Raw genomic sequence first — 22,985 nt, 5'->3', positions numbered from 1 at the left:
TCCAAGTGGGCTGCAACTACATCTCATTATATTATTCATCCCAATTGCATCTCTTAATATCAAGCTTATCCAGAGGGGAAAAAACTCGCTAGAAATGACCCAACCAATCACCATATCTGATATCAGACCCAATCATCATATGAAGTTCTAACAAAATCATAAGTTCAGAATAACCTCGCGTCGTATAGTATTCCACTAAAGGTTAATTTACAAACGTAAAACATACATTTCCAGCAATACTTGGTACAGGGATACAGAAAAGAATGCAATTAACTTTAGTCTATACACTGGCAGCATCAAGTGCAGGCATGCATTTCTTAAAAACTTCAGCAGCATATTCGAGCTCCTCCTCTGATATGATCAATGGTGGAACCAGTCGAATCACATTCCCCTTTCCAGCAGTCAGAACCAAAAGCCCAGATTGCCTACAAGCATTAACCAATGGAGTTGCAGAAACGTCGAGCTCAATCCCTACAATCAACCCTAATCCTCGAACCTCTTTAACATGGGGATTATCTCCCAACGCCTGATTCAATAATTCTTTCAAGTAAAAGCCTTTTCTTGCTACATTTGCTAGAAAGTTTGGATCTTGGATTTTATTGAGCACCTTGAGAGCTACTTTGCACACAAGAGGACTGCCTGCAAAAGTGCTTCCATGGTCTCCCAAGTTCATAGCTTCAGCAACTCTTTCGGTGGTAAGGCATGCACCTATGGGTAAACCTCCAGCAAGGGGCTTGGCAAGAGTCATTATATCAGGTATAATGCCATATGCCTCATGGGCCCAAAGATGACCAGTTCGGCCTAATCCGCATTGAACCTGGAGATTCAGGAGAAAAGAGCACTTTGGTCCTTAAAATATGTAGTTACCAAATAATAGACAGATAAAAGATTTGAAGTAATGTAACAAATACAACAGGATAAATGATATTCATCATGGATATACATGTTAATTATATGCATTTGTTTATCAAACAATATCCATCCAGCTTTAGCAGTCTAATCGCTTAGTAATTAGGAGTCCCCTCCCACTATGGTCCACTACCCGCATTTAACATTGGATCAAAGGGTTGAACACCAGATTAGACCTTAATTTGTCTAGACATATATCAGCTCTATTGCTATAATTCAGTCTTTTGAGTTTCATGGACAAAATGTTACATCCTACTGCTTTCCGAACTGATCCTAGCTATTCATATGTTAATTTCTTTTAGGATCCCAATCATAATAATTTGATTGGAATCCAACTATCCCTATATAAATCGAGACGAGATTACCTTGACTCTTCCATTTTTTTAAAAAGTTTTAATAGAAAAGGAAGAGAGGTTGTCCTCATTTAAGATTTTATAGATCATTTATTTGCTTAAAATCTAATAGCAAAGGATTTGACTTTATTAGGTTTCAATTTTCAAGACAATTCTTATTAAAGTGCAGAGGTTCCAAAGATTAAGGAATTATTCTATGTATAACAGTAATAGGGTTTATCAGGGAATAGATTAGAAAATTATAGTTTAGAATAGATTAGAGAATTATAGTTTTACTGAGAAAAAACCTTTCTATTTCTGCACATATCTTTAGAAGTTATTTGAACAAGTATAAACAGATAAAAAGAAAATTGATCAGTGCTCTAGAACCAAATTCTATCATTTGTAAACAGCTTTAGACTGTGTAGTATTAACATTTGGTTTGAGAAAACCAGTGCACTACAAAGTAGATAAGAAACCACCAAATATAGAGAGTTAAAAGTAGATAAAGGGCATAGAAGCAGTAAATATGCAAAGAGAGAATGTCAGCATGATTTAGTCATATGAATAAGCATAACGAAGGGCAACCAATTTGCAACTACAAAACCTTAATGGGGCATACCTCATCAAAAATTAAGAGAGCTCCATTATCATCACAAGCGGTACGGAGTGCCTGCAAGAAATCTTTTGTTGCACTATATATCCCGCCTTCTCCTTGAATAGGTTCCACAAAAACTGCAGCAGTCTTGCCAGATACTATTGTTTTCATGGCTGCTTCAATATCCCCATATTCTAAAAATGTGACTCCAGGCATGACAGGTTCAAAGGGTATCCTGTAATGCTCTTTACTTGTTAGAGCAACAGAACCAATTGTTCTGCCATGGAAGCTATTACTAAAGGAAATGAACTCTGTGGCAGGTTCTTCTCCACCGGCAATTAAGTGCCTTTGAAACTTCCTTGCAAACTTTATAGCTGCTTCATTTGCTTCTGTTCCAGAGTTTGTGAAGAAAACACGGTCTGAAAAAGAGCACTCTACAAGGCGTTTTGCAAGTTCCACCTGCATGTATAGAACATATCTACTTAAAGTTAAAGCTAGGATCAGTTAGGACGACAAGTGGAACTAAAGGGAAAAAGGAAAGGATCTCCAATGTTAAAGTTGCAATACTCAGGGGAGCAGGGACAATGGAACATGGATCTATAACATTTTGATCTTCAGGTCCACTTTCTATTGAAAAGCAAATCAAGAAAAATGCTACAATCAAAGCAAAAGATGTAAAAAGTAGAATATTGTTGTTCATTTAAAAAAGAGGATAATAGGTACTCTAAAGAAGTAGCTTGCTTATCAAATCCTCGTCATTTTTGGTGTTGAGGGAAGTTATCTCATAGGAAAACTAATCTACCAGATGATCAAAATATTGGGCAACAATATGGAGAATGGAGTTTTTTTCAAAAGAGGTCTTTTTTGCTAAATAATTAGCAAACCGTTTTGCTAATTATCTAGCAAAACCAACCTCTATTTGGCCAACAAGCCAAAGAGAGGTCAGTTTCGCAGAGACGGGCTTGTGAAACATACGGTGTGTTTAGTGACCACTAATTGGCCACTAATCTGAGCTCACAAAACCCACGGGACTACAAGTCCCGTGGGTTTGCTGAACTGCCAAACAAAACGCACGGGACTACTAGTCTCATGCGTTAAGCAAAGACCTAGGTCATGTCGCCCAGCAAATCCATGGGACTAGTAGTCCCGTAGATTTGCTGCGGGACTAGTAGTCCCGTGAATTTGCTGTGGGACTAGTAGTCCCGTGAATTTGCTGGGCACACCACAAACATGCACAAAATTATATTGCTTTATATACATTGCTTGGTAGACATGTTATGACCTAATTGATTACATTGTCCACATTTAATTCGTGATTCCTTCCCGACCTTGGTCCATGGTACGTCTAATGTGCACGGAGCGAGGTCGTCTCACTTGTATTTTGTATTGAGGTGATAATATACATGGTTCATTATAAACCGGCCAATAGCGACTATCGTCGGGAGGATGAAAACTCTCATTATAAGCCTTTTGATAATGATTTGTTGAATACTAAACTGAGCAATACCGATCATAAGGCAATCTAGCGTCACCATCCTGATTGGAACTAGCCGTTAAAACATGTCCACATGGTAATTTTTATAATTATGGTATATTACAAGTACAACCGCGCTCTTGGTTATAGAGATAGACGGTGTAAGTACCTTCACAATATTTAACCTCTCATTCATTGTCATTAAATGGAGTAATTCCACATTGTACCCAAGTCATTTTCTAAGTGTAAGGCACTTAGAGATGAAATGAATTCGCTCGAGTTATTTTCTATGTCAAGCATGCGGGAGAACTCTCCAGGAGCATATGAAACTTGGGCAACACTGAATATTAAAATATTTTTAATGAACAATTTGATTGAGATTTGATTTTTCGCAAATTGTATCATGTCACTCGGTTCTTGATCATTGGTGATCTCTATAGTAATTGCTTTTTTTATTTATCGGACGGTTACAGAAGACCTTAGTGGAATACTCTCCATAATTAGCTCTAATAACTCTATATATTTGCTCCATCATTTCATTGAAGTTGCGATTTCTAGATAACATGAATATTTTTTTTAGATCCTCCCTCGTATATAGGCATATTATTCATTCTAACACTCAGTTTCCCATTGAATAAGCAAATAATCGGTATTCCATTCACCATTCGATCTGAAACATTAACATTTATCGTATGTAAATTATTTATCAAATTTTAATGTAACTAATTTTAATCTATGAAAATTTAATCTATCACAATTTAACCAAATTCCATTGTTTATCATAATTAAAAAAATTATTCTAAATATACAGTTATTTTCAAACTACAATTTTAACTAAATAATAGAGAGAAATTTAGGAAAAAATTAAAATTTATACCTTGATGAAGATCTTAAATTCGTCGGCGCAGGTGAGGATAGATGGCGTCGGACTTTAACAATGTTGGAGTGAACTTTACGGGAGATCTCTATTTGGGTTTGGAGAGAATGGTGGTTTTGATGACAATAAGAGAGAAATTTAAGGGAGAGAGGTGATTTAGAGAGAATAAATGGAGTGGGGTTATTGAGTGAGAGATTGGGGGAGAGAGATTGGGAGAGGGTGGATGAAAATTGAGTTTGGAGAGGTGAGAGATCAGGAGGGATAAAGAGAAGAGGATGTGTCCTAATTTTTGGGCACAGTTAGGCCTATATAAGCCTGACAAATCCACAGGACTACTAGTCCTGTGGAATTGCTAACCGCGCATGTCGTCGGAGTCTCTACTTAACGCACGGGACTAGTAGTCCTGTGCGTTTTGTTTGGGAGTTCAGAAAACCCACGGGACTAATAGTCCCATGAGTTTTTTGAGTTCAATTTAGCTCGTATGTTTCAGAACCTCATCTCTGCGAAACCGGCCTCTTTTTGGCTTGTTGGCCTAAAAGATTGATTTTACTAAATAATTAGCAAAACGGTAGGTTTTGCTAATTATTTAGCAAAAAAAACCTCTTTTAAAAAACTCCTAAGGAGAATTTATAGGTAAATAAAATCAATGCAAATTGTTAGTATAAATCTACAACCTTCGGTATCACAATATGAAGAGAACCTCTTAGGCCCTGTTTAGCAGCGAGTTCAGTGATTGGTTGAGAAATATTAACCCAACTTACTTGCCAGCTTAACTCGTCTCAGTCTACAAGACATGACAAATGACAATGATTAAAGATAATCCATCTAGATGCATTAAATGATTTAGGGACAATTTGATATTGCTTTTTTTTAGGGTGCTTCTGCTTATTTTTTCAAGAAGCACCCAATAATAGTGTTTGGTGAAAACTTTTTTGGCATGCTTATTGAAACTGCTTCTGTTTTTAAGGGGGTACTTTTAAAAGCAAATTGATAATGCTTTTAAAAGCAGCTATTACTTTTTTTAGTTTATATACCAGACATATCTTTTATCTTTTAACAATAATCATTAAGCACAATTCTACCTAACACCTTAGCTGTTAATCAGTTTTTGGTATTTGATTACCAAAATATTATTTTCAGTAGTTTATATAATTTACTCTATAAGCTGCTTTTATAAGCAACTTATTATAAGTTTAAACAATACCAGACTGGCCCTTAGTCCCTTAAAAATAAGGGATTTACTAATCTACCTCTTAGAAAGGTTATAAAATAACCTCCTACTTATAAAGAAAGTGATGATAATAATTACTCTTCATACACACATAAAAGTGGGGGCATAAGTAGTATAATCCTCATTTCATGGGGTTTATTAACTTAATATTCGGGTTTATTAACTTAATATTCTTAATTCAAGATAGATTAACTAACTTTTTGCTATCTTTCATTCTTAATTATTTTCCATACAGGGCCTTATATCTTTCATTCTTAACTATTTTCCAAACAGGGCCTTACAGGCAAATTAATATGACACACTAGTCACTAATGTGGTTTCTTTTCTTATAGAAGGATTAATTTGTATAAACCCCTTCTGATGCATCGTCTAAAAGGTGAAGGTGCAAGAATCTAGAAGACATCAAAATAGTGACCAATGTTGATTTAATGTTGGAAATAACGAAAATGAGTTATGCAACGCTTGACCTCCTGTTAAAGGTTAAGGGAAAAAACGCAAAAAAACGTAACATATAACGTATGTTATATTGTTCATTAATTATTTAGATATTTTATAAATACTAACAATTGATAATAACTTTAATACTTACAATCATCAAACCTTTTAAATATAACATCATAATTATCAATATAAAAATATAGTATCACAAATTCTTGATAAAAGTTAGCTATATATGACTAACAACCATCCTAAAAAGCGTCATCAAATGATCAAATACATTAACGTTGTCAAGTTTAAGGCAATAAAAATAAGTCTAAAATAAACCAAACACTTCCAACTCTCAAGTTCTTAACTTTACAAAAATATTCTAATTCCTAATCAAGTTCACTAAATCAAACAAAGTAAACATGACTATGTAACAATAGTAAGAAATTATATACAAAGATTATATGCAAACTTAATTTCACAAAATTTAATATTAGCTAAAAACTAAAAATTAAAACCTAATCAAAATCAAGAAATAACTGAAAGTAATTATCTTACCAACATAATTAACCCACTAATTAATCATTGTATTCTAGTTCTGTTGTAGATCTTAAAAGTTATGTTGAATGGTAAAGTAATGGAGCAACAAGTTTGATATGATTTAGGGTAAGTTAGCAATAGGAAATATAGGAATGTGGAAGAGAATTTTAAAATCACTATTTATTTAAAGGATATAATCTGAGAAGCTCAATACATAACTAAAAAATAAAAAAATCCTCACCGGAGCCGCATAAGTCGTGGATAACCAATGGAGCTTTAGAGGACACAAGGGGTTAAGGTTTGGGTTAGAGGAGGCGAAGAGATCGCATATTTGGAGGAAGAGAATAGGGTGACCACGACTAAAAGGGGTAGGGTTTAAATAATTTTGATGATGGAGATGCATCCACTCGTCCTAATTAGAGATGCAATTTAACCTAAAAATCCATGTTAACTAGTTATATAACGTAACACACGTTTAACGCAATATAACGTGTTTTTTATGGGTTAAATAGTTTCAGCGTTAAATGGGTGTGTTACATAACAAGATGGCACCGTTAAGTTACAGGACGGGCTATAACGGGTTTTTTTCAACTATGGTTGATAGAGTTGTTGCTAGTTAAAATTTCTTACTATCTTTCTTGTTTCACACAACACGACTCATAAACAAATTTTACAGATGAATCAAACAGAGAGTAACGTCAAGTAAAATAAGCAAATAACGGGACCTTATTAACAAACTAATCCATTGTTTATAAATGACGCCAACAGGAAAAAAAACATAATAGCATTGTTGAAAAAAGCGGCAAAAAGCGGTAGTATAAAGCGAAAGAAGCTCTTGGCCAGTTCACTTTGCCTCAAAACGGTGGTATATAATAGAGCACCAGTGGCGCTTTTGTAAGGCGCGAAAAGCAGTGAAAATCGATGAAAAGCATTAAAAACACTTTAGAAAAGCTTAATTAAAATGAAGACGATGATGAACAGGTCTCAATTTTGCACCCAACCCAACCTGGACCCATTATTAATAATTAAAACCCCTCCCCTCCTTCTCTTTCTCTGCAATGAATCCAAAAGAAAACTCTTAAAGAACTCACACCACCTCCTGCCGCCAAATGTGCCACCTCCTTCCCTCAATTCCACCTCCAGGAGCTTCTCCCCCCTCCTCCACCGCCTCCAGCATCTTCTCTTGCCGCCTCTCACCATCCTACATTGCCTCTCTTGAGCTCCTCTCACCATCTCCAGCAAGTTCCAGCAATATCCTCAGCAAAGCTTCAGACCATCGCCTCAATGAAGCGCCAGTACTTCGTTAATGTTGTGAGATTGTTACTCGTCTATTTCATGCTCAGGATCTTTATAAATCATCAAATATGCATTTGTAGAAGTTTTAGTTTTTTCTTGAATTTTTCTTTTTCTTTTCTTCTTTTGGAATATTTATTCATATTTAGATTGGACCACGTTTTTAATTGGCGTTTTTTCTGCTTTCATCCGCTTAAGCCCCAAAAAGTCTTAAGCGATGTCTCACGACTTTGGTCCGCTTTTCCACAACCTTGTGTGATAACAAGGAATTCCAACTCTATGGAGTATAATTTGCAAAAGCAAATGTCACAACACAATTTGAGCAAAACTAAGAAAATCACATCAGATGGCTAATGCCATAGACTAAACCATCTTTTAAGGTGAAACCTTAACTATATGGAATAAACACCCACTCATCAAGCTCTTATACAGCAAGCAAGAAATAATTCATAAACCACGGCACCACATAGGACAAGCCTATGTTAGTAACTTTAGAACTGAGCTCTACTATAACGAACCAAATTCATCACTTTCCCATTTTATCAAAATAATTACATATAACTAATTCATATTGTGTTTTCTACTCCTTAGCTCATGTTGGTAAAAATAATAAAAAAAACACTCTCTTACCACAAATGCAGCACTTCATCAAACAGTTGGAATGCAATCAAGAAACAGCCCACGAAACCTCACCTGCGGCAACGAATAATATGCATTACTAACATGCCAAAGATTGCTCCCCTGCTCAACCAAAACCTTCACCAAATCAGGATCACAATGCCCTAGCGAATTCACCGCGATTCCAGCCGCCATATCCAAATACTCTCTCCCATCAGCATCATAAACCCTACAACCATTTCCCCTCTCAATTGCAACTGGAGCCCTAGCGTAAGTCCCCACTAAGTACTTCGCTTCCATTTCTATAATCTCTTTAGCTTTCCAGGAAATTGAAGGGCTTGAAGTTTTCTCTTGGGATTTCTCCGAAACCAAACAAGATGAGATTTTGCGCTTGAATCGGCGACGGAGATCGGCTGATGGTGAGATGGAGTTTGGTAGAGAGGAATTCAAGGTGGCCATTGCTGATGTTTGGGAGTTCAGAGATCAAATAAAGGTTAAATTTTTACGGGTTTCAGGGTTTTATACTGGGACGAAACTGATAGTGAAAGCGTTTCAATAATTTGGAGTGGAGAATTTTGAAGCAACCAAGTGTCGAGGGAGGGGGACTAGCAATTTGGGACGTAAGGTTTGCGTAAATACAGAATTACCCCTCACATAATCCGAAATTACAAACAGCGAAAGGAGAAGAGGAAAAGGTTAGCAGAAAAGCCCACACGAAATATAATTTGCATAGCATGCCCACAGAAAACTATGTTTCATAAGCACTTCAATATTAAAAAGACAAATTTCGTTCGGCCTCCTTCATTCGTCGCTGGTTTTAGATAATTTTTTGTCCAATTCCCTTGTTTTTTTTATTTTTAATTGAATAAAGATTTTAGGCCGTCTAAGTGAGCCTCCTATATGATCTATGACCCTTTAGAGAGAAGGGGGAAAACAATTAAAAGTTCGGGAAGAAAATTTTTAATTGAAGTGAAGGGTGTACCAAGAAACTTAAACTTCAAGATATCATAAATTAATGTATAATGTATATACTCACAGCTTATCATCAATAAATAATAATTCAATTAGAACACAATAAATGAAGGGAAAAAGATTCAGGACAATGAGAATTGTCCTATGGTTTGGAGCTTGAAGAGAATACGCGATGTAAAAAATGTCAGTGTTCCTATTAAAATTATTTCCTCCTACCAACTAGGCCTTCTTCTTTAACAAGCCCAATTGATTGGAGGAGGTGGACCCGTTTCGCCAGAATTGAACTTGTCCCCCCCGGACACAAAATATATTAAAAAGTTTAGTCCTGACACATATCGGTGGGTTGTTGAATGAAAAATGATAGAGGCACATCCTTAGGCACACCACCAACCACACTCCCCCTTCGCTACAGTGCACATGTGATTTTTCTTAAAAAAATCACATGTGGGGCCGCTGCACTGTAGCAAGAGGGTGAGTGTGGTTGGTGGTGTGCCTGTAGCGCCTCCCTTGTTGAATTAAGAGATTTGCTACAGGGACCCAAAATATAAGACCAACAGGGGGGACAGGTGAGGTGTCCCTCTCCTATTGCATAATGAGCTGACCATTATTAATGATGATGATTATTAATGATGGACAGCTCACTATGCAATAGGAGGAGGACACCTCATCTGTCTCCTCTGTTGGTCCCATATTTTGGATCCTTGGGGAATTTTTCTTGAATTAACTTATCTAAAATACACCAAGACCTCTTTTTTGATTATTTTTTTTTTATATTTATTAATAGAAGAACCACATAAATCTCTTGATATAAAATATACCAGCACTAAGTCAGTATCAATCATAGGTGAGTTTTTAGTGGGTTGCCAGACGAGCCCCAAAACAACAAAATATTTTCTGTTGACGAACCCACAATTTGTATCCTGTTGTCAACTTCAACCTTTTGTAGTGCTTTGTTTTCTAGCCCCTATAATGTGATCCGGCATCAAGTTCGGCATTTTGTGCGTAGGCAAATCTCTTTTCAAAGAGACTGATTGATTGAATGTCAACTTCAACAGGTACGGGCACAATAGCCTTGTAGACTAAAACTTCATTCTGGGCCGTAAAATTTGCAAGTTGCCAACACATCTTTCAGAATGGATCCAAGAAACTCAATTCAGAGGACCAAACGATGCGTTACGAAGATGGCAACTCGACTTGAACAACCAAGAGGGTATATCTATTGTTTGCCGTTTGTGGCACTTATTTTCTTTCACAACACTTCATGACATCTCCAGCTGATAAAGTCTCTCAATGCATTCGCAAATGAATCCACAAGTATGCCAAGCCCTTTGCCTGCACAGATTACATCTTTTACTCGAGTCGGATATAAAAGCAACCACCTCATTTAGTCTGTGATTTATCACCGAATCCTATCCATATTCAAGTCGGAAATCCAGACAAGGCTCGGTTATTTTGATTATCCAAGAATCATCTATTACAACTGCCCCAGTTTCGGCGAACTACCATTTGAATTAGAGGGGTGTCCTCTGACTCGAGGGCAAACTTTAAAACATACAACTCACAACGCATCATAATATAACATGGTGAACGGCTTCTCTAATAGATTACAACACATGTATATAACAAGCGCTTGTACTTATTAGATACATAGACCGCAATACTCTAGCTCCCATCAAACCAAATTGAAGGGGACTTCGCCTTGTACTCGCCCAAACCGAAGGGCAAATGATCATATGTAGCTTAGTATAGCAACTCCTCAAAAACTGGGTCTACGCTACCTCCCCATTTCCCATGGTACAGTTCTAAGAGTTTCTCAGCCGGAGTGATTCCTGCCATAAGATGACTTGGATATCATTGACCATGAATTTAAAATATCAACAGAGTTCAATAAAGGCTGAAAACAATGCAAGAATCTCGAGTATCACTGCCCTCAGCAGAGGTTATGCATGTCCTAATTTCAAAATGGAGGTCATAGGAGTTGAGACTAACATTTGGAAAAATTACAGACAGAAAAAAAAAACCCTCAAATAGGCACGAGTATTAGTCATGAAGCCGTAGAACAAACTCAAATTTGTTCGGCCAATTTATAATTAGTAATATATTCAATGCTGCAGCTCATTAACAGAGCGGAGCAAATGAAAAACCATTATTTATAAAAGGCCTTCATTGACAATTTAATACAATAGTATCCGGCTTAACTTCCTAACATATCCGCACCAGTGAAAGAGAGACTACAAGGCCTAACAGTGAGAAATTGTCACGAGAAATAATATAGGATAATTTACTCAAAGTCCTGCTTGATGCATAAGCGGCTATCGGCACATGGGTACATGGATGTTGGCAGTACGATAAACATGCATAAAATGGAAATAATGTGCATCGACATATACCTATGGATGTTGACACAGATTTCAAGCGCCTAGCACTCTTTCTTAGTTTGAGCTAATATCTAATCCTATCCAGCAGTAACCCAAACAGTTCTAGTCCAGGAGCATCCACACTACATCTAGCAACGGTTTTTGACATGTATTCCTATGACAACTGCCATGGCAGCAAACCACGAGGAAATAAAATTACAGTAACATCCTTTTTCCCCCTTATCATTATTAGTTCTCTTCTTTTGCATAGCAAGTCAATAACTTGTATCTATTGGTGCTTTGAAGAAGTAAATAACTTTTAATTATTTTTTTCCAAAAGTTCCTCTTCTTTTGCAAGTCAATATCTTATTTCTATTGGCATTTTCATATAACCCATCATGCTTCTCCTCCTAATTAATCCTCTGCATCGTAGGACAATAACTTATCTCTATTTTTTTATTTTCATCTTGCTAAGTAGTTGCCAATCTACTGGCAAAGTGTAAGTTCATTCATGACTTTTCCTTTTCCTAATTCAGTATCAAGCATCATCAATGCCATAAAAAATCACATTTAAGTCATCCAGACAACAGAATTGGTAACTGTTCTTACCTGACTTAACCACCTCAGCCACTTCTCTCAGAAATCCAGCTTCTTTGTAACCTCTTCTTTCCAAGCCATCCTAAAAAATAGTTTAAAGCATTTAAAAGTCACACTTTGAAATTTTAATTATGGGCATATAGCAAGCCATTGGAAATGTCAGTTGATCAACCTTAGCCAGCTTTAGAACATCTTCAGCAACATGTCTTAACAAGCCAGGAAATGTCAGTTGATCAACCTTAGCCAGCTTTAGAACATCTTCAGCAACATGTCTTAACAAGCCATCCCGAAATGGCGTCTTTAAGCCACTTAGCCAGCTTTAGAACATCTTCAGCAACATGTCTTAACAAGCCATCCCGAAATGGCGTCTTTAAGCCAGTCACTGGTACCTGTTGAGACTCTAATGATCAATTTCTCAATAACTGAAGACATTCAACGCGTATAGCACAAACATATCAAATATAAAGGCGCCCACATAAATCAGACAGTAGTAAGTTGTGTGCAATCTCAAGCAATAGGTTAAAATATAAAAATTTAAACCTTTCTCCTCAACATCTCCCTTTCTTCTTTTGTCCAGTCAGCAGTCATGTCTAGAACATTTTGTAATGCTACCTCATCATACAACAAGCCAACCTGCAACAATATAAACACAAGGACAACAAGTTAGATCAGGTGACATTAAAACTAGTTTTATGGTACACTAAAGCAAGCACCACTACAACTACTATAATGCACCATTGGTCCAACAGCAGCAAATAAATAAATTTCAGCACATCATTTCTCATAATAGGAAAAAAAACATTACCCAAAAAGCTGGTAAAGCACAGAGTCTTCTCCAAGGACCTCCATCTGCACCCCTCATTTCCAAGTATCTTTTTAACCTGACCTGCAAAAAGGCAGAATGTTCACCACCCCAAGGTAACAATAAGAAATGATGTAAACATCTTAATGCTTTGGAGAAGATTATCTCAAGTCACAGAACCTCTGGAAAAATTGTTGTCAGGTGATTTTCCCAATCATTTAATGTTGGTAGCTCTCCAGGAATAGGAGGAAGCTTTCCAGCCAAAAAATCCTGCATGAACAATTCCGGCATTACACAAGAAGAAAATGAACTCTTTCTGCAAAAATGTTAAAGAGAAAAAATGACAGACTAAAAGTCAATAAAGAGATGAAGGATAGATTAAGACCCGAAAGGACAGTCCAGTGCAATCAATATATCTCTTGTTCCGATACACAAAGTACATAGGAACATCTAGTGCATAATCCACATATTGTTCAAACCTGAAAGACAAGGGACAGAGGCATAATCATAAAACTAGCATGTTATGGTATCCTTAGCAAACAAAATAAAATAAATTTATTAAAATTAAGTACTATCAACAAAGTTACTAGCTAGAAGAGAAAGGAGTAAAAGGAGAATTTGTTAGGAATCAAACTCCATACCATATTTTTGGAAGAGTCTAGGATTGATCATCTCAAATACCCACTGGTTGTTGGAAAATTATGACGAACAAAATTATCATTCAAGTAGTTTAAGCTAATAAAATTAGGATACACTATCCATTTATCTACTAGACTAAGGAATCTAGAGAGAACATGAAATGAAGTATTCCCTTCATCCCCAGGGTACATTACCTTCTATCACTTAAGTAAAAGATGTGAAGATAATTATCCAGTTTTTTCCCCCTTTGTTTAGTTAGAAGTTACCTGATGAAACTAATACTGGAAGGCATACGTCACAACTACAACACGTCTTAGACAAATATAGTTTGCTTAAATGAGCTAAGTATAAAATTCTAACAATCCAATTTATGGGTACCTCATCCTCTTCCGCTAGGGACATCATGCCATTTCAGTGTCACTTCCACTAGACATAGAAACTTCTGAATGCATGATATCAGCCATCACTAAATGGTTACAAAGACGATAACAGAACTTAAATAGCTTCCAGCTATACTATTGCCATAGTAAGTAAAAATCCATTACTAAATCTCCAGAAAATTTATGGCTGGGACTACCAATTTCATACAGGGTGTTGTATGCAGACAGACAAAAGTTAAGTCATATGTGCACTTCTCCACATCATCAGAAAACATGATCGGAACTCTAGGATAAACTAAAGATAAGGAAATAAAATCTTACCCGAATGAATCATCAAACACAAAAGGAAGCATGCCAGCACGGTTGTTATCAGTATCGGTCCAAATGTGACTGCAGAAGATGACCACACATTAGGAAACAACCAAGAGAGATAAATGAGTACATACATGACGTACTACTGCATAGAAATAGGCACAAACCTCCGCTTGCTAAGATAGCCATTTGGTTTTCCTTCAGTAAAAGGTGAATTTGCAAATATTGCAGTCGCAATCTGTTTCAAGTGTCAGTTATTCATTTAACAGAGAAGAATAACTTGAAAGCAGTGAAAGATGCACTATATATACTCACAGGCTGTAGAGCAAGACCAGCACGGAATTTCCTAATCATGTCCAATTCAGAACTGAAGTCTAGATTAACCTATTAACACGAGCAGGTACAAATTATTGTTGACAGACATTGATTAATAATAATAAATTAATAATTGGGAAACATAACTGTAAATCTTTAGCTTTATGATACCAAAATAGCAGTGGCCATTAGCACATAAGAAAACATTAAATAATAAAGTATCCTACCTGAACAGTACAAGTTCGGAACATCATATCGAGTCCCATAGAACCCACTTTTGGCATGTAGTTCCTCATAATCTCGTACCTTCCCTGTAGAAAAAACCACTTTGGTTGATCTACTCAGAGAAAACAGAAATTTATTTGGAAGCAGAGAAATGAAGTATTTATTCATACAGGTGAGGAATCAATCCAAAATAGACCATGAAACTAAAAACCACATTGAAAAAAATAAAACTAGAAAAAAATTGGAGAATCAAAAAAATTTGAAAACTAAAATAATAACGTAAAGGATCTGTGAAACTCTTGAAAAACAAGCAAACAAAAAAAGACAGTAGTTTGCAACTTTGCATACATAAAAAGAAGCAAAACAAATGCAGTCATTTATGTTTATAGGTGTTTCTCTGAAGGTCTATCAAATAACTGCTGACACCAAAGATAGATTAAAAAGATGAAGACACACCTTCGGCATTATAGGGATATCCTTCAGCCCCCATTTTGGCTGAAAACCAATTCCCAAGAAGCCAATTCCCATTTCCTCTGCCACAGCTTTTACCTATCAACAAACAGTAGCGCATTAGGAAATAAAAAAAGCTACATAATTGATGATAAACTTGAAGGTACAAGACCTTCATTCGGTACAAGACCTTCATTCTACAGATATGTTCACATGCATTTCATAAAGCACAGTAGGATCAGATAACAGTATGTCCAAAGTATAAATTTTAGAATCCAGAGAAAATCTGCAGGTGTTAGAAGACATCACATATGCAAAGACACTATCTTGATTAACAAGGAGTACGGGTCAAGATCCAGGAACGACACCTGAACTCTGACCAACAATAAAAGAACAACAGAATAAGTACTCGTGACATGTAGACGCATATAACAATGACACTGACCTGATAAAGGTGTGAATTAACCTCAGCACAGGTCTGATGCAGCGTTTCCAAGGGTGCTCCACTAAGCTCAAATTGGCCACCAGGTTCCAATGAAATGCTTTGCTTTCCCTGAAATAAAAAATAAAAAATAAAAATAACTGTATGAAACTAGAGCAAGAAACAAATCTAAGTGAATATTCTAAGTGAATGCAAGAGGAAGTTGTGTTGGCATGTATCAATTATCATAGGAAAATCTTCTTCTTCTTTTCTCTGGTAGGTATAGACGGTAATATCTAGACTAGCAATGTTTCCTTGAATCAGGCTTAAATGTTTCATAACATACATAACAAAATTATGTAACAATAGAGATGACACCATATGCGTGATAAAGACCATCACATGTCAATGCATGTAATGTTTCAAACAACATTCACTCAGTTGACCGGTACATGCCCTGGTTGGCTTGGAATGGAAATGCTCCAGGATAGCTAAAGCTTTTACCAGAGAATATCACTTCTTCAAACTTGGTCAGAACATAAAAGCAATGCTCCAGGTCTTCAAAATTCAGAAAAATATTAGGTTGTACCTACAATCATTCAAATATATTCCAAACGAGAAAGGGCACAGAAGTTCATGTTCAAGCTAGCATAAGCTTGAAATTTTCCTATCAAATTTCAAGTTCATATCTTCTTAGTAGTTTCATTTGAAGGAACAACTGAACCTTGCCTTATCAATATCTTTTACTGTCCGTTAACGTGTATGCGAGTGTGCATGAATGCTCACGTAATGTCTTTTTATGGCTTAATCATGCCAGATATATTGATGGGGATTGGCTTGTTATTCAACTTTTACTAATTACGCAAGAGCACGGGATGAGATTTTTACCAATTAAGCTCAGGTCTAATAAGTTGCCACTTTAAAGAATGGCATTGATGTCCGTACAACAACTAGGTCAATTATAGCCACAAAAGAACAGAAATGGTCTTAGATCTAAGAAGGTATCTGATGGTAGGCGGGGTAACAAAATAGGTTTTCAGGACTTATGACAGTTAATAACAAGGCCTTCTGGTCAACCATGTTGTGAATAAATGAGAATTTACGATAAATAAACATCCACGACATGCTAAGAGCATGAACTTAACAAAGTAAGCTCCACAATGAGCATGCCACACCAGGGATTGCATTCACCTGCTTGAGTCCAATGACATAATCTCCTTCTAGTATTTTCTCCCAGTCAAATCGCTCAGCAAGACCATTGAGCAAATCTGCAATCTGCTCATATTTCATAGGCCGCAAGGTTCCAAATTCGAAACCGAATTTTTCATGTTCGGTACCTATCCTGTTAATGAAAATCAAAAGAGACACAAACCAGCTGAACAGTAAGCATATACACTCAAATATGCCAGCAGATAGAACAGTCTCAACATCAAGAGCAGAATACATTACTAAGAGAACAATATAAACAATTAAACCCAGTAAGAACACAAAGTGTCCTTGTCAGCTCATCTGTATATTACATAGACATTCTGTAAAGATAATACATAAACAGAAGGTCATGCACGCATACACAATAATTCATTTCGAGGGAGCATTAAAAATTTCCAGTAGGTAAACAAAGGAAACCAAAATCTGGAGAAAACGCTTAAGTTATGCACTATATACGATCTCTATAAGGTAAACTAACAGCAAAGTTCAAATTGTGGAAAGCAGGTAAAGGAATAATGTTTGACCCTAGCATAGAAACAGTGGCATGAAGAAGAAATCAGTGAATATGTGAATGGCTCTTTCTGCATGTTTCCTTTGTCTTACACTTTCATGTAGCAAGAAAACTCTTTCCCACGCGACGCTGCTTGACTTGAATTCTACTACGAGGGAAAACCGAAGGGAATTTGATCTTAGTTTAACTGAACAAGTAAATTCAAACATTTTGACCAATTGTGTAATGTGTTTGTTATAAAGTAAATCACGACAGACAACTAGCAGATCAATTAACTTTTTGCTCTGAGGGGGAAGAGAACTCCCAGCTAAGAACTACCTAGGAAGCACATGAATAATCTTATGAATGGCTTCTTTTTTTATTCAAACCGAAAAGCAGAAAGTTGTGACGTATAAAGTCAGTTCAAACTACTATGTATCAGGCATTCCCCTTAAAGCCCTTTATGTATATGTACAGAAAATTTGAGATAGAAATATGGGCACTAATTCACAGCTGAGACTCAGAGGTGTGCCTCATATTTAATTTTGAAAGATCAAGACTCGAATAAGTAAACAAAGAGAATATACATGAAACATTAGTAATATTTTGAAAATTCCGAAAAAAAAGTACAAACAGTAGCCCAGAGCCTCAGACTAGTATGAATGTAAGTTAAACTTAATAGTAGGAATGTAAGTTAAACTTAATATTAACTCCTAAACTTGAGAAAAGTGAGCAGCCGGATGGGAGCATCCGTGTGGATCAAACAGGCAACAGATATTACTGTTTGGATAAGCAATGAAGGGCCAAGTTCCAAGGAACTATAACCTCTAAAGACGGTCAAAAGAAAAAATATTGTAGAAGCTAGGAAGATATGTTCGCAGTTAGTGCAACTGAGTCAAACTAAATTTATGAAGGTTATAATTAAGAAACTAATTTCACCAACTAGGAAAAACACAACTGATCCATCAGGATATGGTCTGCAACCTGTCACATTTCAGTCCCTATTACCTTATATCAGCCTTTCCTTGGTTTTCCACATACATAGAAGACGTAGGAATAATTGACTGGCATTAAATCACTTGTGCCATTGATTGACGTTGAATAGATGAAGAATATGAACAAGGAACTAATTTCACCACAAAGATACAGAAAACACTATCCATCAGAATATGGTCTACAATCAGTCAGGATCCCGGTCAATTAGCACAATTAATTGTCTCATTATTGACGAAGAATGTCAATCAGGAAAAAGCTTCACGAAAAAGAAACAATTAAGAAAGTATATATCAGAATATGACACGATCAATCAGAATTCACTACTGCAATAAACTTGACTCCACATAAATGTTGTGGAGAAGTTTGTAATAGGATATTCGACCTTATATACCAACCTTTCCCTGATTTCACAACATACAAAGAGGGGGAAAAGCTACAGGTTTTTGCTCAATCTCTCTGAGCCCTTAATCTCTAATATGACATATAAATCCATCTTCTGACAAACTCACTCTCATCTAAACATGTCAATAACGAGCATAGAAGTGAAGAGACATCAATAGGAATAAGATGTAAGTGTGAAAGTCAAGAAACTTAACCATGTCTTTATTTGTGAGTTTATCAACAGAAATTACTAAGACCATATTTCATTTTCAATGATGTCCACACATCAATATAAATCTGTAGACCCTCATTCTTGTCCAGATACAGACTATCTTAATTACTTCACCGAATTAATGTTTATCCTACATCAATCAAGCATTCACCTTTTCGAAAAAAAATTATTAGTTAAATTGAAAATAAACCCTCTCATCTATGTCTTCAGTAGCACTTGTCACCCTTCAACTATTTAACTGGCACTTAACACCCCTAAATTGGCATTTTGAGAAATAATTGGCATTTTGAGAAATAATTTGCAGATATCCCTCTCCCTTTATCAATTGAGGGGTAAAATAGTGAGGTGATAAGTGCTACTGAAAGTATGTGTGAGGGTGGTTATATGCAACTTACCCAAAAATATTATTTTGCCTGTAACTAGTCATATGTCTGCATCCATATTTATCTACATGCCGCAAACATTATCAGACAAGCTAAAATACTAAATATACACTAAGTTACAATATTTACATCAACCTCAAACAAGATAAACCAAATCCAAATTGAACTAACTGAGGAGTACAAACCTCCATTTCTCCTTGGTCTTGCACCCAGAAGCCAAATACGCAACAAGATCCTGCTTTGTCAAAGGCTGCGTCATCACCACCGCATCCTCCGTCGGCGGGCTCGCCGAAACCACCATCCTTTGCCCTAAGCTCCTCGGCCTTCTCTCCACATTCAAACCCAGCAAAGAGGAGGAAGAAGGGAAACCCTTGGAGCTCTCTCTTACAATAGAATTGCATTCCAACTGCAAATAATTAGATTGGTAGGGTTGTAACTGGGAAATGAGTGCCATCAGTTCCCAACCCCCAAGTCGCTGAATAAAGAGAGAATTTTGCTGAGATTAGATGTGAATTGAGACTTGGGAACGGATAAAGGTGAGATTTTTGACGGGATTACCTTGAGATTGGAGAGCTAGGGTTTGAGAATTCTAGGGCAAATTTGATTCTTTTTATTTTCTATTTTAATCTTTTTCTTTAAGTAAGATTGAGATAGAAGAGAACGGAAGTCGAGGGTCGAACTTGCGGACCGAGATGCCAAAAGAAACACGGCAGGCTGGTGGAGCAGGCAACGACTGCGGCTAGGTTTTTATAGGAGAAGGATGTTTACACTTTGGGCCCTGTGAATGATTTAGTTTTCAGTTTATTGGGTCTACTCTGAATTTTAGTTATGGTAGGGTAATTTTCACATAAAACCCCCTATGATTTGGCATTCTGAAGTTTAAAAATATCACGTTTTATCGGAGAATGATTTGGAACGCTAATTTCTAAATATTAAAGACAGGATAAATTATCAGATTGCTATTTTGTGTAGGACCGTATTTTCAAAATGTTATTTTTTTCTTTCATTTTGTAATATTATGGTGTTAATATTAATTTTTAATGTCAATTTGGTATTATTTTATTAGAAAACATAATCAGACATATTTAGTAACATAAGAAACCAAATGATATTGATTTTGATATTAATAACATAATATCACAAGTGAAAAGAGGAAATATCATATTGAAAAAAGAAGATGGTACTAAAGATGCCAATTTGTAGCCTTTAAATAATGTACCAATATCAGCGAAAACTCTATAGTTACGCATAATTTAGTTTGGCTTAATGGAACTTAAATACCCCAAAGTTTCACCAATTTTACACTTATATATCCTCACTTGTTTCGACGGCACTTTTATACCTAAAATTTTTACAATTTACACTTAAATATCCTAAAATTCGTATCCTCATTTATGCATATTTTAGGGAATTTAAGTGCAGGTTTTAAAAATTTTAGGGTTTACATGCAATTTTTAAATAGATATTTTAGTGCAAGTTTTCATTATATAAGTGTTGTCATAAGCAAGTGAGTATATATAAGTGAAAGTTTTAAAAGGTTTTAGGTTATATAAATGTTACCAAAAATAAATGAAGATATACAATCGCAAACATAGTTCAAACGATAGGGCATTTAATTGCAATCAAGCCATTTTAGTTTTCGTTCTCCTAAAAGGTACTATATGCAATTTTAAAAGTTATAGGATCAGAATTGCAACACTCAAAAGTGCATAAGAACTAGTCTGCAAAACCGCTATACAGATCGGTGGTGGATCGGTGGGGCCCACACACAATCCTGCCTATTAATACAATCTGTGTCGCCTAGAGCTTCGGAATCTCTCATCTGATCTTCTTCTCAGCTGCAAACAGCAACACTCTCAACTATCCTCTTAAGATTGAACACGTCACATAACCCCAAGACGTATACGGAGGACAAATTTATTTGGCTTAATTGTACTTAAATAACCTATAGTTTCACATATTATGCATTTATGTGTACTCCCTTGTTGTTGGTAACCCTAAAGTTTTTTTAAATTTTCCCTTAACTACCCTCAGTCATGCAAACGATAGAATCTCCTCCTGAAATTTTTTCATATGACATTGACATGCTAATTTTGGAATATGTTAACTTTTTAATATTTACTTATTTTACTGTTAACCTATAAAAATCCTATTTTTGAACTAGGATAGATTTAAAACAAAATCACCATAGTTTTAATAGTAAATTAACAAAAAATAAAGATTAAAAAGCTCTAAACTAAAACGTGAGAAAAGTTTGAGGAGAAATTCTCACATTAACATAAATTGGTATTAAGTCTAAATTTTAAACTTTAGAATATTTAAGTGTTGCTAAAAATAAATGAGGGTGTAAAAGTGCAAAGTAGAAGTAGGTGTCTAAGCCAATTTATATTGACCGAAAATTGCACCTTTGTAAATTAGTGGTTCCAGGAATCTGGACATTAGGATCCCGGACCCTGTAAAGAATAGTGGAGGATGGCCCACGTGAACAGTAATAATTCATTATTATCGTCTAGCGTCAAATGAACATCAGCGATCGCTCAGATCCCATCCCCACACCGGCACGCGAATTTTTTTCGTCCTCCACGCGAGCATGGGGAATACTTAAATACCTAATGTAACTTTGCACTTACCCATCCTCTCCCTTTTTGCAGTTATATAATAATACAATGTACTGTTGGATGGATATTTCTACGATACTTTAGACTGTTTTTATATTACTAAAAATTACTTGGGAGAAATCAAACCAAATCTAGAGTTAATAGACTTTAAATAGAAGTTAAAAAATCAGTTTTAACTAAAAACTATAATTTCAATGGATTGATCTTAACTCCTATTTTTAGACCCGTAACTCTTTCTTAACCTATCTAGCGTGGGACTATACTCATATGTCAATAACCGCGATAACTTCCTCTTAATTTGTGAATGCAGTTCAATCTTCAATTACACTTTAATCTTCCACGGGATTCATTAACTTTTGCACAAATTCACTCGTGGGCTAACTAGAACATGCATTCAGCATATGACTATCAAACATCCATATGATATTTCACCACTTTACTCATGGTGGCTAACCAGACTATATCACTCCTATATGTATCTGTGGGTTCTCAACTGCTTCACTCATGGTGGTTAACTAGACTATATCACTCTTATGAGCATTCGCGAATTATAACCTTAGCTCTGACACTTTTGTTAGGGAAGAAATCGGACCAAATGTAGAGTTGATGAACATTATATAAAAGTTAGGAACCAAGTTTAATCCGAAAACTATAGCTTCTAGGTATTAGTTTCAGCTCCTATTTTCAAACTCACAACTTTTTCGTAACCTATCCATTGTGGGACTATACTAACATATTACTATCCTTAACAAAAATAAGTATTTTGTCTGCCTATGCTCACATTGGTGGGTCTTACAATTAGAATAAGGAATATGGAGCGAGTCACACGGAATCGAACCCTTACCAATAGATTGGAAGACTATGGGTCTAATACTTTTTTCTATATCTGATTTGTTTGGTATCTACGG

General features: G+C 35.9%; 2 protein-coding genes across 3 annotated transcripts; both read right to left on the bottom strand.

Moving 5' to 3' along the window:
- LOC109848014 (acetylornithine aminotransferase, mitochondrial-like) lies at positions 96–8,885 on the bottom strand. Its single transcript, XM_020417264.1, has 3 exons — positions 8,374–8,885; positions 1,864–2,298; positions 96–817 (listed from the first exon to the last, which is right to left on the bottom strand). The coding sequence occupies exons 1-3, from the start codon at positions 8,755–8,757 to the stop codon at positions 281–283; spliced, it is 1,356 nt and encodes a 451-aa protein (XP_020272853.1). The 5' UTR covers positions 8,758–8,885; the 3' UTR covers positions 96–280.
- On the bottom strand, positions 10,695–20,178 carry LOC109850880 (glutamate--cysteine ligase, chloroplastic). Of its 2 annotated transcripts, none has more exons than XM_020420965.1 (16): positions 20,018–20,178; positions 19,645–19,934; positions 16,960–17,110; positions 15,793–15,900; positions 15,354–15,446; positions 14,900–14,983; positions 14,673–14,741; positions 14,525–14,595; positions 14,367–14,435; positions 13,412–13,505; positions 13,207–13,296; positions 13,030–13,110; positions 12,765–12,857; positions 12,535–12,613; positions 12,237–12,308; positions 10,695–11,099 (listed from the first exon to the last, which is right to left on the bottom strand). In XM_020420965.1, the coding sequence occupies exons 2-16, from the start codon at positions 19,911–19,913 to the stop codon at positions 11,011–11,013; spliced, it is 1,512 nt and encodes a 503-aa protein (XP_020276554.1). In that variant the 5' UTR covers positions 19,914–19,934; positions 20,018–20,178; the 3' UTR covers positions 10,695–11,010. The 2 variants fall into 2 exon arrangements, 1 of the variants encoding a protein (XP_020276554.1); XR_002249583.1 differs by having other exon boundaries at positions 10,974–11,099; positions 12,237–12,306; positions 12,463–12,613.

The sequence above is a fragment of the Asparagus officinalis genome, chromosome 7, assembly GCF_001876935.1.
Source record: "Asparagus officinalis chromosome 7, Aspof.V1, whole genome shotgun sequence".
Lineage (NCBI taxonomy): Eukaryota > Viridiplantae > Streptophyta > Magnoliopsida > Asparagales > Asparagaceae > Asparagus > Asparagus officinalis.
Note: the sequence above shows the minus strand (reverse complement) of the source record. Positions and strands in the feature narration are given on the sequence as shown.

Excerpts from the sequence above, each read along its gene's own strand:
- LOC109848014 (XM_020417264.1), bottom strand. The coding sequence starts at position 8,757 with ATGGCCACCTTGAATTCCTCTCTACCAAACTCCATCTCACCATCAGCC. Across the intron at positions 2,299-8,373 it reads CATATTATTCGTTGCCGCAG|GTGGAACTTGCAAAACGCCT; the intron begins GTGAGGTTTCGT and ends CTATACATGCAG. Across the intron at positions 818-1,863 it reads CTCTCTTAATTTTTGATGAG|GTTCAATGCGGATTAGGCCG; the intron begins GTATGCCCCATT and ends CTGAATCTCCAG.
- LOC109850880 (XM_020420965.1), bottom strand. The coding sequence starts at position 19,913 with ATGGCACTCATTTCCCAGTTACAACCCTACCAATCTAATTATTTGCAG. Across the intron at positions 14,436-14,524 it reads GGCTATCTTAGCAAGCGGAG|TCACATTTGGACCGATACTG; the intron begins GTTTGTGCCTAT and ends CATCTTCTGCAG. Across the intron at positions 12,309-12,534 it reads AGATGTTCTAAAGCTGGCTA|AGGATGGCTTGGAAAGAAGA; the intron begins AGTGGCTTAAAG and ends AAACTATTTTTT.